Source organism: Salmo trutta, chromosome 12 (genome assembly GCF_901001165.1).
Source record: "Salmo trutta chromosome 12, fSalTru1.1, whole genome shotgun sequence".
Taxonomy (NCBI): domain Eukaryota; kingdom Metazoa; phylum Chordata; class Actinopteri; order Salmoniformes; family Salmonidae; genus Salmo; species Salmo trutta.
In genome coordinates, this window is record NC_042968.1 from 13,114,774 (window position 1) to 13,133,368 (window position 18,595).

Sequence of the window (18,595 nt, forward strand, 5' to 3'; positions counted from 1 at the left end):
TAGTGTATTATCTACAAGAAGGGATGGGGAGGAGGGAGAGCAGCAGGACTCACTGAGGAAGAGGAGGGGTGTAAACAATATGTCTCACCTTTCTGGCTGTCGATAACAAAGTTGCCTTCGTCGTTGCCCGTTGTGATTTTGTAGGTGATTCCATCACCGTCGGGGTCCTTGGCAAGCACCGTGGCAACCAGTGTGTTAGGTCCAGCGTCCTCCGAGACGAATGTCCGGTAGCTGTTGACAGAGAGAGAGAGAGAGAGAGAGACATCCCAAAATAAACACCTCTCCTTGCGTCTCCCCAGCGACAATGCAGAGTGTGAGAGTGAAAATGAGTGAATAACACACCAGGCCTTGTCACATTTTAATCACAGATTTATGAATGCATTATGAAGCTGTTTTTGGGAGGGTAAAAACAGAGTTGGTTGACTGTCTGATATGGTGGGCCTAGGTGGAGACAATTTGAGTTCTAATTCCTAATTCAATGGATACAGCAGTCAGTAAACAGCTGTTGGCAGCCTGTCACAGTGGGGAGACAACAGTAAGTGGTTGGGATGGAGTGTGAAAGAACTAGTGAATTGGATGACAGAGTTGTGAGGAACACAGGAGAGAAGCAACCAAGCCCAGCATGTCATACAAACACACACAAACATACCCCTACTGTATACTGTAGATGTACCTAAACTCAGCAAAAAAAGAAACGTTCTCTCACTGTTAACTGCGTTTATTTTCAGCAAACTTAACATGTGTAAATATTTGTATGAACATAACAAGATTCAACAACTGAGACATAAACTGAACAAGTTCCACAGACATGGGACTAACAGAAATTGAATAATGTGTCCCTGAACAAAGGGGGGGGGGGTCAAAAGTAACAGTCAGCATCTTTTGTGGCCACTAGCTGCAATAAGTACTGCAATGCATCTCCTCCTCATGGACTGCACCAGATTTGCCAGTTCTTGCTGTGAGATGTTACCCCACTCTTCCATCAAGACACCTGCAAGTTCCCGGACATTTCTGGGGGGAATGGCCCTAGCCCTCACCCTCTGATCCAACAGGTCCCAGACGTGCTCAATGGGATTGAGATCCGGGCTCTTCGATGGCCATGGCAGAACACTGACATTTCTCACACACAGATCGAGCAGTATGGCTGGTGGCATTGTTATGCTGGAGGGTCATGTCAGGATGAGCCTGCAGGAAGGGTACCACATGAGGGAGGAGGATGTCTTCCCTGTAACGCACAGAGTTGAGATTGCCTGCAATGACAACAAGCTCAGTCCGATGATGCTGTGACACACTGCCCTAGAACATGACGGACCCTCCACCTCCAAATCGATCTCGCACCAGAGTACAGGCCTCGGTCTAAAGCTCATTCCTTCGACGATAAACGCGAATCCGACCATCACCCCTGGTGAGACAAAACTGCGACTCGTATTGAAGAGCACTTTTTGCCAGTCCTGTCTGGTCCAGCGATGGTGGGTTTGTGCCCATAGGCAACGTTGTTGTCAGTGATGTCTGGTGAGGACCTGCCTTACAACAGGCCTACAAGCCCTCAGTCCAGTCTCTCTCATCCTATTGTGGACAGTCTGAGCACTGATGGAGGGATTGTGCGTTCCTGGTGTAACTCGGGCAGTTGTTGTTGCCATCCTGTACCTTTCCCGCAGGTGTGATGTTTGGATGTACCGATCCTGTGCAGGTGTTGTTACACGTGGTCTGCCACTGCGAGGACAATCAGCTGTCCGTCCTGTCTCCCTGTAGCGCTGTCTTAGGCATCTCACAGTACGGACATTGCAATTTATTGCCCTGGCCACATCTGCAGTCCTCATGCCTCCTTGCAGCATGCCTAAGGCACAATCACGCAGATGAGCAGGGACCCTGGGAATCTTTATTTTGGTGTTTTTCAGAGTCAGTAGAAAGGCCTCTTTAGTGTCCTAAGTTTTCAGAACTGTGACCGTAATTGCCTACCGTCTGTAAGCTGTTAGTGTCTCAACGACCGTTCCACAGGTGCATGTTCATTAATTGTCTATGGTTCATTGAACAAGCATGGGAAACAGTGTTTAAACCCTTTACAATGAAGATCTGTGAAGTTATTTGGATTTTTACAGTTTAGTAAGTTTATATAGAACATATGCCAAATATAGAATACACAAATAATTAATGAACACCTTGATATCACACTCCCAGCCGCGTGATGTACAACTACACTCCCTAACCAAGACGCTAGTCTGTCATAAGGCCTTACCCACAATCCATCTCCTGACTGCTGAGTGCCAAGAAGAGAGGCATCAGGTCCCATTTTCTTTTGTATTTGGTATGACCCCCAACCTTGCAGTTTCAGGGCAGACACTCAAGGCCACTGATTATGCACATGCTGTATATTACAATCCACAAAATGACAATGAAGACACAGAGCCATAGGAAACCGGGATTGTGCACGATGGAGGGCAATTATGTCTCTTCTCAGTCTATTCCATTGGCTAACGCTTGGCCTGGGACCCCTAGACTGGGAACCCTAGAGCAGGCTCCAGGACTGGCTGTGATAGAAGCTCCCGATAGCAGTGACAGTACAGAATATTGTCCATTACTGCTGTTATGTAAATGTGATTCAATTTATACCTACAGTAAACTGACTATAATGTACGGTTTGTGGCCTTCAAATCTAGCAGGCCTGTATTGTAAAGAACTGTCACACCCTGATCAGTTTCACCTGTCCTTGTTATTGTCTCCACCCCCTCCAGGTGTTGCTTGATATCCCTGGTGTATATATCCCTGCGTTTCCTGTCTCTCTGTGCCAGCTCATCTTGTATGTTTCACGTCAACCAGCGTGTTTTTTCCGAGCTCCTGCCTTTTCTATTCTCTTTTACTAGTCCTCCCGGTTATTGCCTGTCCACGTCCATTCTCTTGCCTATCCCTTTTGGATGTAATAAATATCAGACTCATCTGCCTCCCGTGTCTGCATCTGGGTCTCGCCATAAGAACCATTCCAAACATTTTTTTTTTTTACTCTCCTCTACAAAGGAACACGCATAAAGGTACACAGACGGCCACTCTCCCACTCCCACTCATCCCTCATTCTCAGAATCACTCTTGTTCTGCTGTAAGACTGTACACACAGAAAGAACTGTAGTTTATTTCAATGCAACAGTCACAGTGATGCAAAAACAAACACATTCACACAGAGATATAAGCACCACGGTCTTCCCAGCTGTCTCTTTCACCATCACCCTCTCGCTTCATCTCAATTGAAATGTTCCCGTGGATGTGAGTGCGTCTAACAGAGGAAAGACAAACAGGGCCTCAATGTGGGCACAGTATGTTGTCGCTCATCGTTCCACCCACGCTTCACTCAGCTCAGAGCTAGTGGACGCAAAAACAAGACAGAGGAGAGACTCACTCTGACAGACTGGCAGAGACGGACTCTTCTACTGAGCTAGCGTGCTCTGTCCGTCTGTCTGTCTGTCTGTCTGTCTGTCTGTCTGTAGTATGTCTGTCTGTAGTCTCTCGGTCTTGTCTTTCTGTCTGCTACCCCCTCCTCCACAACTCTTTCAGTAGAAAAGGAGTGATTTTGCTGGGTGGGGAGGAGAGGGAAAAGGCATCCACAAGCATGTCCTTTGTGTTCCTTTCTGCCTGTGCCAGTGGATGGAAGCTTCTCAGAATTTCTCTACAATGATGATCTACTGTATATTCTCCAATGAAAATATCATTTTTTTAGGGCAGAAATGTTGCAAACCTTTCATGTGTCATACTGAGCGACGTGTCATATTCCCGGTATATTGTTTACACAAGAGCATTACGCACTTTCTATTTCCATGGAAACCAATGTTCCAGTTTCATTCGTTTGATTTGAATTGATTAGGGCCCTGTCATTCACTTGATTAGCACCCTGTCAAGTTGTCTTTCAATAGGCACGCAGGCAAGACCGTATGGAGCGCCAATCTTGATAACTTATGCAGAACAAACGAAGATGACAGTCTTCTAAAAGGATTATCAACTACAATGATACTTTTCTAAATGAAAAAACTAAATTCAACTGATCAGTGTTCATGTCAAATCAGTTGACAAATGGAGAGAGGTTTGGGAAAGGGAGGAGAAAAAGGGAGAGAATGATTGTGAGAAGGAAGCCGAGAAAGATGGGTGGAGGTTCAGAGAGTGACAGAGAGATAGAGAGTGAAGATCAAGGAAGAGGTGGAGGGGGAGTGGTTGTACTCGACATCAGGTCCTTTTCCACACAACTGATTGATTGGTAACAGAGGGGAGCCGACAGGCATTTCACGCCTGTGATTTATGTCCCCGATTGGAGATGACCCCCTCAACCTCTTCACCCCTCCCCATGTCTTCCCGCCTGCTCCAACACCCACCGCCACGGCACAACTGACACCGGAACCTTTAATCTGTCACCAGCCTCAAATGGCCGTTTCCCATGACGAGATGACACCCTCGTTCACACACACACACACACACACACACACACACACACACACACACACACACATCTCTCAAAGGCCTTATTTTCAGCAGGGGAAAGCTCCATTTTCTGTAAAGAATAATGAGAGGATCCACCACAGAGCCTCTCCATCACCTGCCTCCGCCGCTCAAAGGTTACCCATCACAGACTCAGGCTGCTGTCCCTCTCTCACCTGTCGCCATGGACTTTGGCCCAGGTGACGGGGTTCCGATACAGGACTGACTGACAACTCCCAGTCGGGGCGGCCATTTTGTGGGAGAGGCAGTGGGTGAATGGTGAACGCGGCAGGCGCCTGCCCAGGCAGACGGACAGTGGTTGTGTATTCACCTCACAGCGCCCACTCTCCCTCTCATTATCTACCCCATCAATCTCATTTCAACACAAACTCCAGCTACTGCTCCATCAGAGTCTGCCAACATTCTCCCTCCCGTCGGCCAACCAGCCAGCCCGCCTCTACCACACCAGACACACAGATGCTCTGTCACCCTTAACCCCATTTCCCTCCACAATGACTGACATCAGCCACAATATAATTAGCCAATTTACCCAACACATCTATTACATATTAACGACTGACAAAACACACAGCGCCGGCCCGAGACCGAGACTGGCTTGTTGTTTGTGCTCATTAGCATCTCTCCATCTTCTGTAATGTCAACAGATTGCCAGGGCTCTGTGAATACATGTATAAATATCTCTCTGCCTATCCAATTCACTCATCACTCAGGTTACTGTCGGCCACCAAACAATCCCTGTAATGATCTACTTAGTTTACACCGGGTGTCACGGTTGTCGTAAGGAGTGGACCAAAATGCAGCGGGAATATGTATACTCATCTTCTTTTTATTTGAAGGAGAAACAACTAAATACGTATACAAAAATAACAAAACGAAACAGTCCTGTCAGGTGCAACAAACACTAAACAAGGAAGCAACTACCCACAAAATCCCATAGAAAAAACACCCCTCTTAAAACCTCTTACATCTAGACGTTCCGCTAGCGGAACACCGCTCCAATATCCAATGATAGGGCGTGGCGCGAAATACAAACTCCTCGAAAATCCGAAAACTTCAATTTTTCAAACATATGACTATTTTACACCATTTTAAAGACAAGACTCTCCTTTATCTAACCACACTGTCCGATTTCAAAAAGGCTTTACAACGAAAGCAAAACATTAGATTATGTCAGGAGAGTACCCAGCCAGAAATAATCAGACACCCATTTTTCAAGCTAGCATATAATGTCACAAAAACCAAAACCACAGCTAAATGCAGCACTAACCTTTGATGATCTTCATCAGATGACACTCCTAGGACATTATGTTATACAATACATTCATGTTTTGTTCAATCAAGTTCATATTTATATAAAAAAAACTGCTTTTTACATTAGCATGTGACGTTCAGAACTAGCATTCCCACCGAACACTTCCGGTGAATTTACTAAATTACTCACGATAAACGTTCACAAAAAACATAACAATTATTTTAAGAATTATAGATACAGAACTCCTTTATGCAATCGCGGTGTCCGATTTTAAAATAGCTTTTCGGTGAAAGCACATTTTGCAATATTCTGAGTAGATAGCCCGGCCATCACAGGCTAGCTATTTTGACACCCACCAAGTTTGGTACTCACCAAACTCAGATTTACTATAAGAAAAATTGGATTACCTTTGCTGTTCTTCGTCAGAATGCACTCCCAGGACTTCTACTTCAACAACAAATGTTGGTTTGGTTCCAAATAATCCATAGTTATATCCAAATAGCGGCGTTTTGTTCGTGCGTTCAAGACACTATCCGAAGGGTAACGAAGGGTGACGCGCCGGCGCGTATCGTGACAAAACATTTCTAAATATTCCATTACCGTACTTCGAAGCATGTCAAACGCTGTTTAAAATCAATTTTTATGCAATTTTTCTCGTAAAATAGCGATAATATTCCGACCGGGAGTCGTTGTTTTCGTTCAAAGACTGAAAATGCAAAATGGACACTTCACGTGCACGCACGCACCCGTCTCATTGTTCTCAGATCGACCACTATCCAAATGCGCTACTGTTTTTCAACCATGGACTGCAAAGTCATCATTCAACGTTCTGGCGCCTTCTGAGAGCCTATGGGAGCCTTAGAAAGTGTCACCTTACAGCAGAGATCCTCTGTTTTCAATAAAGAGGGTATAGAAGGCCAAGAAATGGTCAGAGAGGGCACTTCCTGTTTGGAATCTTCTCAGGTTTTGGCCTGCCATATGAGTTTTGTTATACTCACAGACACCATTCAAACAGTTTTAGAAACTTTAGGGTGTTTTCTATCCAAATCAAACAATTATATGCATATTCTAGTTTCTGGGCAGGAGTAATAAACAGATTAAATCGGGTACGTTTTTTTATCCGGCCGTGAAAATACTGATCCCCTATCCATAACAGGTTAAATAGGACCTTCAATTAGAAGCAACTAGGAGCAGCTGCTTCCAATTGAAGGTCAACCAAACAAACACCACATAGAAATAGACATACTAGAACTAACATAGAACTAGACTAACAAGAACATAGCCCAACAAACCCCGAAACACTCTAAACAAACACACCCCTGCCACGTCCTGACCAAACTACAATAACAAATAACCCCTTATACTGGTCAGGACGTGACAGTACCCCCCCCCCCCCCCCCGGATGCACCTTCAACAAAAACACAAAAATAAACCCAAAACAAAAATAATCCCAAACTAAAGGGAGGGAAGGGAGGGTGGCCACCGTCACCGACGGTTCTTGTGCTACACCCCCCCCCCTCCCCGACCTCCTACTACGGAGGTGGCTCAGGCTCCGGCCTTACTCCCCAACCTAACCTGTCCACCCCCGCTAACTGGTTATTATATATTACCCCTCCCGAAGTCTCTGGACTAAGGCGCATCGCTGAAGACCTCGGGCTGAGGCGCATCGCTGGAGACCTCGGGCTGATGCGCGTCGCTGGAGACCTCGGACTGGCGGGCGTCTCTGGGAGCTCCGGACTGGAGGGCGACTCTGGCTGCGCCGGTTCCGGACTGTAGGACGACTCTCTCGGTTCCGGACCGTAGGCCGTCTCTCTCGGTTCCGGACTGTAGGCCGTCTCTCTCGGTTCCGGACTGTAGGACGTCGCCGGAAGCACTGGACGGGGAACTGTCGCCAGAAGCTCTGGACGGGGTACTGTCGCCGGAAGCTCTGGACGGGGTACTGTCGCTGGAAGCTCTGGACGAGGTACTGTCGCCGGAAGCTCTGCACGGGATACTGTCGTCGAAAGCTCTGGACGGGGTACTGTCATCGGAAGCTCTGGACGGGGACTGCGCACTGAAAGCCTGATGCGTGGGGCTGGCTTTGGAGACGCCAGACTATTTACACGCACCACAGGGCTAGTGCAAGGAGCAGGAGCAGGACGTACTGGACTGGGCTGACGTACTGGAGGCCTGGTGCGTGGGGCTGGAACTGGAGGTACCAGACTGAAGACACACACCCCAAGGCTAGTGTGAGGAGCGGGAACAGGACGTACTAGACTGGGCTGACGCACTGGAGGCCTGGTGCGTGGGGCTGGTACTGGAGGTACCAGACTGGAGACACACACCCCAAGGCTAGTGTGAGGAGCGGGAACAGGACGTACTAGACTGGGCTGACGCACTGGAGGCCTGGTGCGTGGTGCTGGCTTAGGAGGCGCCACACTAGAGACACGCACCTCAGGGCTAGTGCGAGGAGCAGGAAGTGGATACACCGGGCCATGAGTAGGCACTGGAGGTCTGGAGCGCACCTCCTGCACAACCCGTCCTGGCTGGATCGTAACAGTAGCCCTGCACGAGCGGAGTGCTGGCACAGGGCGAACTGGGCTGTGCAGAGGTCTGATGGCTGCCGTGCGTAGAGCAGGCGTAGGGTAGCCTGGGCCTAGGAGGCGCACTGGTGGCCAGATGTGCTGCGCAGGCATCCTCCTTCCAGGCTGGATGCCCACTCTAGCACGGCACTTGCGAGGGGCTGGGATCGCTCGCACCGGACTGTGCGTGCGCATGGGAGAGATCGTGCGCACTTCCGCATACACCGGCGCTCTCACTGCCAGACGCTCCCCATAATAAACACGGGAAGTTGGCTCAGGTCTATAGCCTGAACTAGCCAATCTTCCCGTGTGCCCCCCCCCAAAAAAATGTTTTGGGGGGCTGCCTCTCAGTTTCCTCCAGCTCCCTTCGTTTGTCCTCCCAAAATCTTCGTTCATCCGCCCATGTCCATCCTTCTCCCCGGTGCTCCAATCCCCGTGTTCCTGCATAGCGTTCCCGGTCCTCTCCAGTCTTCGTCCATGGTCCCTCTCCAGCTAGGATCTCTTCCCAAGTCCATGACTTCTTGTATTTCTGCTGTTGCTCCTTCCTCCGCTGCTTGGTCTTTGGTGGTGGGTAGTTCTGTCACGGTTGTCGTAAGGAGTGGACCAAAATGCAGCGGGAATATGTATACTCATCTTCTTTTTATTTGAAGAAGGAGAAACAACTAAATACGTATACAAAAATAACAAAACGAAACAGTCCTGTCAGGTGCAACAAACACTAAACAAGGAAGCAACTACCCACAAAATCCCATAGAAAAAACATCCCTCTTAAATAGGACCTTCAATTAGAAGCAACTAGGAGCAGCTGCTTCCAATTGAAGGTCAACCCAACAAACACCACATAGAAATAGACATACTAGAACTAAAATAGAAATAGACTAACAAGAACATAACCCAACAAACCCCGAAACACTCTAAACAAACACCCCTCTTTAAACAGAACATAGCCCAACAAACCCCGAAACACTCTAAACAAACACACCCCTGCCACGTCCTGACCAAACTACAATAACAAATAACCCCTTATACTGGTCAGGACGTGACACCGGGCTGAGTGAGGAGACTCACTTTGTCGATTTCACCAGCAACACGTCACTGTCGAATGAAAACCTCAGAACTCCATTTCTGCCTTTAAAAAAATATATATATATATTTTTACATGTATTGAAAGCAATAACTACCCTCAATATTCGCTGGACATTTCATGAGTTTATGCCCACGAAAATGTATACAAAATATCGTCTGAAGTTTTATTGCATGTTCGTTAATAGGAAAATATATATATTTTTTTCCTGAAAGGTTTCTGTTTTGGAGATGAGGTTTTCATCTGATGGAGATGAACAGCAAAGGGGAGCGAACCGAGTGGCAAATGAAACAGGCTGATCCAATTGAGCCCAATAGAAATAACAGTCTGGCGGCCATCACAAAGTTACTCAAATAATACCAGACACCCTACCCTGTTTCCATTGTGTTACACATTAGAGAATATCTGTTTTGTTTTCCGCATTGTAGAGTAACAATGATGATTCACTGAAGATCTCTGTAGATTGAACATCACGAGGGGAAACTGGGGATGCTCCTGCTGACAGGAAATCAATTCTTCCCACAAAACCCCCAACAGATACACACAGCAATAGCATCATAACACACACTTAGACACACACACACAGCCTCCCATCACCCATAACCCCGCACACAGACCAACACACAGCCTCCTATCACAGCACACATAACCCCATTCACCTACCCACACCATAACATTAACCCAACAACTAAAAGCTAACTCATCTACATGCTGTAGTGCATCCATATCAGCAACTCATATCCAGCCACACCCACACACTCGTTCCCTGCCACTGTTCATCAGAATGATTCAAACAGACATCCCTAGTGGGCAGTTGGTTCTCCCTCTACATCTCTCTATCCCTCTACTCTCTCACTCTGTCTGGCTCACTCACCCCATCTCTGTCTCTCTCAACTCTTTTCCTACCTCTCCATCTCTCTCTGAAAAACAAACCTGTACTTCAGCACACACACACACACACACACACACACACACACACAGACACACACTGCCCTGGTGCTGGCGTGATTCTCTCCACAACAAACTAAAGGCATGGCTGATTGAACCTGCCTCACCAATTTGCAGAGCTAGCTGCCAGAAAATTGTCCAATTAAAAGAGCCATAGGCCAGAGCAACACCAGAGGGAAAAAACAACAGCTCAATGCATCACTACAGATCGGACCGGAACAGCAGGGTAATTCGGCATTTAAAAAAAGGAATGTGCGGGTGAGCTAATACAGGGCAGGAAACATGCCCAAGAGGAACAGGACAGATAGAGATGTTGAAATCCCAGTTTGTGTTTCTTTTTTGTTGCTGTGTGTTTTCTTTTGAAGGGGTTTGGGTTGTAGACCAGCAGCAGCTGTAAGGGATTTTGGGAATTGGCAGCCATGTGGAATTCTGGGAAACTGCAGCTGCACTGGATTGTGGGAGGAGGCAGCTGTGCAGAGCAGAGGAAAGTGAAATGGCATGGCCTAGGCTGACAAATAGGCAAGGGTGAGGGTTAACAACAAGAAGAGCAGGCAGGGTGGAAGGAAAATGGTAGAGAATAATACAAATTATGAAATAGGCGCCCTGTTTAGATGTAGATGTTGATGATGATGATGATGATAATGATGGCCATGATGATGATTGTAATAACCACACTCTTACTTATGATGTTAATAGTGATGAAGAGGAGAAGCAGTACTGTACTCACACATGCTGGGAGAACTCGGGGACCTCATCGTTGACATTGGCCATGCGGATGCGTACAGTGGCTGTACCTGTCCGGGGCACATCTCCCTTGTCCACAGCCATCACCACAAACTCATACAGGTGGTTGGGCCTCTCATAGTCCAGTTGCCCTGCAGGGAAAATGGTTCCGTGGGGAGAGATGCTGAAGTCTGGGCTCAGAGTGTAGTAGGTCAACTCAGCGTTCAGGTCCGAGTCACAGTCACTGGCAGACACTAGAGTGAGGGAGAGACAGGGTAGAGAGGGGAGGTTGGACAAGGAGATATCTCTGTATTCTGCAACGTCATCTAACCAGAACAGATATGTCCAACATGTGACTCTAGTCTAGATGCTAGACTTAATTACTACTGTTTTTTCATGCATGTTCACACATTTCTGTATCGCATCAAATTGAAGGTTAGGAAAAGGCAAGCATTTTCCCAAATGTCTCTTTCGTTTGGAAAACTTACTGGAGTAGGGCTACAGTCAGAGTGATGGCCTTGCTGAAAGAGAGAGGGCTCAGTCTGGGACGGGGATCAGCATTTCTTCCGCTAAATCGTCCTTTTCACCGTGAACTCCTGCATTCTGCTATTCTCCTTAGATTGCATTCAGTATACTCTCTACCTCACTGTATCATGTAGACCAACAGCATCCAAGACACAGGAGGTTGGTGGCACCTTAATTGGGGAGGACGGGCTCGTGGTAATGACTGGGAGGAATCAGTGGAACGGTGTCAAATACATCAAACTCATGGTTTCCAGGTGTTTGATGCCAGTCCATTTGCTCCGTTCCAGCCTTTATTATGAGCCGTTCAGCAGCGCCCACTGGTCCAAGGGAACCTCGCTTGGTGGATTTAAATGTCACCAATAACACTGTCAAATATGAGCATTATCCTTGACACACATCCATATACTGTGGAAGACTTCATACATCAAAGTCAATATTTCGTTTCCTCAATATGCACTTCCTGACTTAGCAATGAGAGTCATTTGAATATCCATCAATACTGAGCCAGTTAGGCTCTAAAGGATTGTTGGCCTAACTGACAGTACAAGACAACATCCGTTCTTGGCCTGAGCCCCAGATCCACAGGGAGTGAAGTCTTTGGCCAAATGGAGTATCTGATGAAACTGTCTCCTATGGTCTGTTTCCTCAGCCCTCACCACAGCACAGAGCTGTCGGAGACAGAGATTCATAAATGATGTTGAGTGATGCTGTTTACCACGTTGCTACATCTACAACCAGCCTAAATGCCTAAATCCATGTATATCTAATCTTTCAGATCCACTTCAGCCAATCCCAGGGCTTGTTGCTGTGGCCTGGGCAAGCCCTAAAAAATGGAGCCGGATGATGTCCAGTGTAAAGTCTCTCTCTCTCTCTGTGACACAATCACAGCCTCCTGTTCGTACCCCACTAATCCCAGGAACAAGAGCCTAATCTCGGCTTCTTCACCTTAAACCGTCGGATCAACATACAGGGAATAAAAATAAAACAACATTTCATTGAAATTTCATTGAAAGCTTACACGTCCCCATAATTGTGACCCAGACGCGATGTTCTCACAGCTGCTTAAAAGTCTGCATGAGCCATGTCGTTCTGTTCGCTCTAGATGCGCTCCGTTCTGCGGTGAAGTCCTGTTATGTTCAGATTCACAGCGATAATTGCAGCGTAACACATCTGCCGGTAGGTCGGTCCCGATGCACCTGTTGATCATAGCAGGCACACCGCACCTGCAGGGGCTCCTTTAACAAACACACCTGCCTCACCGCGGTCTCACAGCAGTGTCTGCCAAAAAAAGGATGTTCATCGGCAAGAGGACACCTCTGGTACTATAAAAATCACAAGTAAGTGTACACCTATCCTCTCCTCACCCACCAGCATGGTGAACATAGCACTACTGAACTTCTGTGACTACTCTACAGAGAATACGTGGAGCTTCGTGCGGTCCTCTCCTAGGAACAGAACTGTCCGTTGTCCCCGGACATGAGATGACCAATAGAGCAAGAGGGGGGGGGTGGGGTGGAGGGAGGGAGGATGGAGGGGGTGTAGGGTTCTGGAAGAGCTACACCGTGAGAGAGATAGAGAGTGTATGAGTGTATGTGCACTCACCTTGTAACAGAGAGGTTGCCGTGGTTACAGTCTCCGGCACACTGTCTTTGCTGTAAATGGACTGCAGGAACTCAGGAACGCAGTCATTTTCATCTGTGATGATCACACGCACCTGTTTCATTAGGAGAAAGGGAGAGAGAGAGAGAGAGAGAGAGAGAGAGAGAGAGAGAGAGAGAGAGAGAGAGAGAGAGAGCGTGGGAGTAAATTATTCTCCTCCTCCAGGTAATGTGATAGTTATCTTTAGGCCTTTGATAGATTAGTTGCTAAACCTAATTAACTGTCTCACTATGAATTGCTTTTAGCAGCTCAGCTAACACAATCTATTTAAACTGAGAAGAAAGTGAGCTAGAGACACAGAGTAAAATGTGAGTATAGTACAGTTGAAGGTAAAGTAGAATAAATCGCAGGGCAGAAAGGTTGAGCTTCAGGTGTGCCAGGGAGCAAGAGTCATTCATATCTGGGCTTCTGGAAGTGTCTGACTGTGGCCAGTCTGGGGAGAGAGCCAGTAATCATCCCTGATATTTATCGCAGCAGAGGAAAAGCTGCTTTCAGTAGATTGCCCTTTCACTACTAACAGTCAGAGCCAAACTCTACAGCAATCCTCCAAGAGAAGAAAAGGGCAAGGAAAAGAAGAAAAAGAGAAGAGATGCTCTGAATGCCGCTGTTTCTTCCCCGTTCCACCCCTCCTCCTCCTCTGCCCTTCCTCTCCTCTGAAAGAGGAACAGTGAGGTAACAGGGGATTACAGTGTCCTCCTCACTGTAATTCACACTGATACACCAGTCAAAGAGAGAGAGAGAGAAGAAAATCACACAAAATGAACATAATCCTCCATATCCACACCTTTCCCTCCCTCATTACACCGTGCACTCAGCGCTTAGCCATGTGCTCAAAGGTGTGCGTTCGTAAGCGCCTGCTCTTTGTTATCTGCCGTGAGCAGCAGTCACATCCCAATCCTGGCTCGGAGGGACACAAACCTCACAGATTTACATAGAGGCTAGGATTGCTTACCCAGGCCAATTAATAACCCGGCTAGCCGGCAGACGGAGACCTGTAGCGTGGCGACTGTCGATCCAGTGAGAGGGTCTCATAATCAATACCAGCGGTGGGACACAATGCAGTCTTAACTTCCTCCTGTGACTACCAGGAGAGAACCACTGACATGAAATACAGTGTATTGCTCTGCTCTACTATTCATTAGGGGGGGTAAGGAGAGCTTTCCTGCCTGCATTAACAGCTGTTCTCTTCCAGTCCAGAGCCTGCAGCTAAGGAGGGGAACACTCGGTCAGACTCGGAGTGTTCTTCCACTTATCAGAGTCAGAACGCTCTCAGAAGAACAAAACAACAGGAACTGGAGAGAACATCAGCTGACCCCCTTTAACACACACCCCGACAACTGTGCCAAAGCATACAACTGTTCTGTTAGAAGAAGCGCAGTAATTTGAGCTCTGCCCATGCAGCTCCCTGAGGAGACGCGAGCCAGCAAGTGAGGAGAGAGAGGGAAGAGGAGAGAGAGCGCTCTGCTGGGCAGTGCAGTGGTGAAACGGAGGGCTGAATCTGACGTGAGAGCCAGTCAGCTCTGATAAAGCCGAGGACCCTGCGGCGTGTTGTGGAGGGGCTGGGCAGGTCACTGGCTGGTTCAGTAACTAATGGTGCTACAAAGTATTCGCTGCAGTAGGAGAAACGCCTGAAATCTGCCTGGAAATTAACAAAGCAGATTCCAAGTTCAGGACCTTTTCACAACTCAGTCTCTTTGGAGGCAGCTTTGACTCTTTGACTGTTTGACTTACTGGATTTACATTTGTTGAAGGTGTGTAATGAGAAATCACAGCTGTGGCCTGTGGCATGGACAGGCCAGCAAGGGTTAGACAGGGCAGGACAGGAGCATAGGCAGGCCAGCAAGGGTTAGACAGGGCAGGACAGGAGCATAGGCAGGCCAGCAAGGGTTAGACAGGGCAGGACAGGAGCATAGGCAGGCCAGCAAGGGTTAGACAGGGCAGGACAGGAGCATAGGCAGGCCAGCAAGGGTTAGACAGGGCAGGACAGGAGCATAGGCAGGCCAGCAAGGGTTAGACAGGGCAGTACAGGAGCATAGGCAGGCCAGCAAGGGTTAGACAGGGCAGGACAGGAGCATAGGCAGGCCAGCAAGGGTTAGACAGGGCAGGACAGGAGCATAGGCAGGCCAGCAAGGGCTAGACAGGGCAGGACAGGAGCATAGGCAGGCCAGCAAGGGTTAGACAAGGCAGTACAGGAGCATAGGCAGGCCAGCAAGGGCTAGACAAGGCAGTACAGGAGCAGTGCACGAGCATGGGCAGCAACACATCTCTCTTCCTCCTTCCGTCCCACCGCCTCCCTCACTCCAGCCTCCCTCCATCCCTCTCTCCCTCCCTCTCTCTCTCCGTCCCACCGCCTCCCTCCCTCCAGCCTCCTTCCATTCCTCCCTCCCTCTCTCTCTCTCTCTCTCTCTCCGTCCCACCGCCTCCCTCCTTCACTCCCTCTCTCCCTCCCTCTCTCTCTCCGTCCCACCGCCTCCCTCCCTCCATCCCTCTCTCCCTCCATCCCTCCCTCTCTCTCTCTGTCCCACCGCCTCCCTCCCTCCCTTCAGCCTCTCTCCCTCCCTCTCTCTCTCTCCGTCCCACCGCCTCCCTCCTCCAGCCTCCCTCCCTCCAGCCTCTCTCCCTCCCTCTCTCTCTCTCCATCCCACCGCCTCCCTCCAGCCTCCCTCCATCCATCTCTCCCTCCCTCTCTCTCTCTCTCTCTCTCCGTCCCACCGCCTCCCTCCCTCCAGCCTCCCTCCATCCCTCCCTCCCTTCCTCTCTCTCTCCGTCCCACCGCCTCCCTCCTTCAATCCCCCTCTCCCTCCCTCTCTCTCTCTCCATCCCACCGCCTCCCTCCAGCCTCCCTCCATCCATCTCTCCCTCCCTCTCTCTCTCTCTCTCTCTCCGTCCCACCGCCTCCCTCCCTCCAGCCTCCCTCCATCCCTCCCTCCCTTCCTCTCTCTCTCCGTCCCACCGCCTCCCTCCTTCAATCCCCCTCTCCCTCCCTCCCTCTCTCTCTCTGTCCCACCACCCCCTCCCTCCCTCCATCCCTCTCTCCCTCCCTCTCTCTCTCCGTCCCACCGTCTCCCTCCCTCCATCCCTCCCTCCACCCCTCCAGCCTCCCTCCATCCCTCTCTCCCTCCCTCCAGTCTCCCTCCCTCCAGCCTCCCTCCATCCCTCCCTCCTTCCCTCCCTCCAGCCTCCCTCCATCCCTCTCTCCCTCCCTCCAGCCTCCCTCCATCCCTCTCTCCCTCCCTCCCTCATCCACTGCTCTAGGCATTCACTGAGGACTCTCTCTGGACAGAAAGCTCACAGGATTGGACAGATTTTAGGAGCAGCTGCCAGTCTTTTCTCTCTCCCCCTCATATTTGTTCCCACATGTTGTTTGGCTCTGTGCTCTACTGTTGTGCCTGAGGACAGGGAAGACCAGTGGATGGCTGAGCAGTGAAGATGTCTGCCTTTCTGCTGACGTTAACTGAGGCGGGGCACCACAGAAGAGAAACACTGGAAGCCATTCTCTAGTCTCTCCCCCAGGTCCCCCAACCATGTTGAATTAGCAGTGAAGGCTGGGACAACAAACTAGACCACACAACATCATACATGTTCCCGTTCCTTTTGTTCATGTAGCCGTTGCCCATGTGTTCTCTCTGTTCAAGCATCTTCGCAGCTCTATTAATTGATATTCCTAATTAGAATGAACCCTGTGAGAGGCTTTACATTCAGTGTGTGTGTGTGAGAGAGAGAGAGAGAGTGAGAGACAGAGAGGTTCCAAGGCCGGCCTGGACCCATATACACACACACACACACACACACACAATCACAAACAGAAAGATGCACCATGCAGAGGCAGAACACTTGCAGGTGGAACACCACAGGGATGTTTTCACAAACAGCCACATTATAACAGATCATGTCTCTCTTATTATATGGACCCACCTCAGCAGCACTGCTCAGACTGTCCTGGTCCTCGCTGGCCCTGACCATGAGCAGGAAGCTGTGCTGGTCCATCTCAAAGTCTATGGTCCTGGTCAGAGTGATCTCCCCCGTGTCCGCCTGCATGCTAAACAGACTGCTTGGATTGATGACCAGGCTGTAGCTGATTGGCTGCTTCTGGAAGGACACGGCTGGAGTTGCCAGGAAGCTACCAAAGAGAGGGGCAGGAAAGGGATTTATTTATTTATTAGGATCTCCATTAGCTTATGCTCATGCAGCAGCTACTCTTCCTGGGGTCCACACACAACATGACATAATATAGAACTTTAATAGATAAGAACAGCTCAAGGACAGCACTATATAAATTGAAAATAAAAAATGTCTGTACTGACAAAACAGAGAGAGAGAGAGAGGGGGGGAGAGGCAGAGAGAGAGGGGGGGAGAGGGAGAGAGAGAGGGGGGGAGAGGGAGAGAGAGAGGGGGAGAGGGAGAGAGAGAGACAGAGAGAGTGTGTGAGTGAAAGTAAGAGAGAGAATGAGACAGATAGAGTGTGTGAGAGAGAGAGATGGAGAGGGAGAGGGAGAGAAAGAGAGAAAGAGAGAGTGTGTGAGTGAAAGAGAGATAGAGAGAAAGAGTGTGAGAGAAAGTAAGAGAGATAATGAGAAAGAGAGAAAGAAAGAGTGTGAGAGAGAGTAAGAGAGAGAAAGAAAGAGAGAGAGGATGATGAACACATCTAGCAAGGCTATTCAGTTTAGTGATGAGACAGAGAGAGGGAAAATGTAGAGAAGGACTAATGTTTTCTGGTTTGTGTAATGTGTACCACAACGGCAATGGAGTTATGTTCAAGGTTTTTGATGAGTTCCCTCAGGCGCTCAGCAGGAACAATCACCACAGATGTTACACTCACTGATGGGTGAGTAATGCAAGTTCCTGTCAATCAAAATAGAGAAGCGATAGGAGAGAATACAGGCCAAAGATCAAATCCTTTCCAGTAATCGTCCCAGGCTATAATATAGTGTGTGTGTGTGTGTGTGTGTGTGTGTGTGTGTGTGTGTGTGTGTGTGTGTGTGTGTGTGTGTGTGTGTGTGTGTCTGTGTGTCTGTGTGTCTGTGTGACAAACAATCGGTCATATATTGAATAACTATGTATGCCTGATTTATGTGAACTTATGGCTCAGTGCATAATGGTTATTGTATGAAAATGTCTGAGTGTGTGTATATGTGCACTGTTAAAGTGTGATAATGTGTGCATATCATTCGCAATCGGTACTATATTTATGTATTCAAATTATTTGTGAATACTAGCGAATTATTTTCATGCCGACTTGTTTTTCTAAACTATGACCTTCATAACTTCTAGTTTTACATTATGTGTGTGTATGTGTGTGACTGTGCATGTTTGTGTGCATGTGTGCAATTGTTTGTTTGTGTGTCTGTGTGTGTATTAGCGTGTGTT

General features: G+C 48.5%; 1 protein-coding gene across 1 annotated transcript in view; it reads right to left on the reverse strand.

Moving 5' to 3' along the window:
• The window catches only part of LOC115202941 (neural-cadherin-like), a 202,342-nt gene that overhangs the window by 90,786 nt on the left and 92,961 nt on the right, over window positions 1-18,595 (reverse strand). Inside the window, 4 exon segments of the mRNA XM_029767138.1 lie at window positions 89-231; window positions 11,049-11,298; window positions 13,172-13,283; window positions 17,144-17,348. Coding sequence (XP_029622998.1) covers window positions 89-231; window positions 11,049-11,298; window positions 13,172-13,283; window positions 17,144-17,348 — 710 coding nt within the window.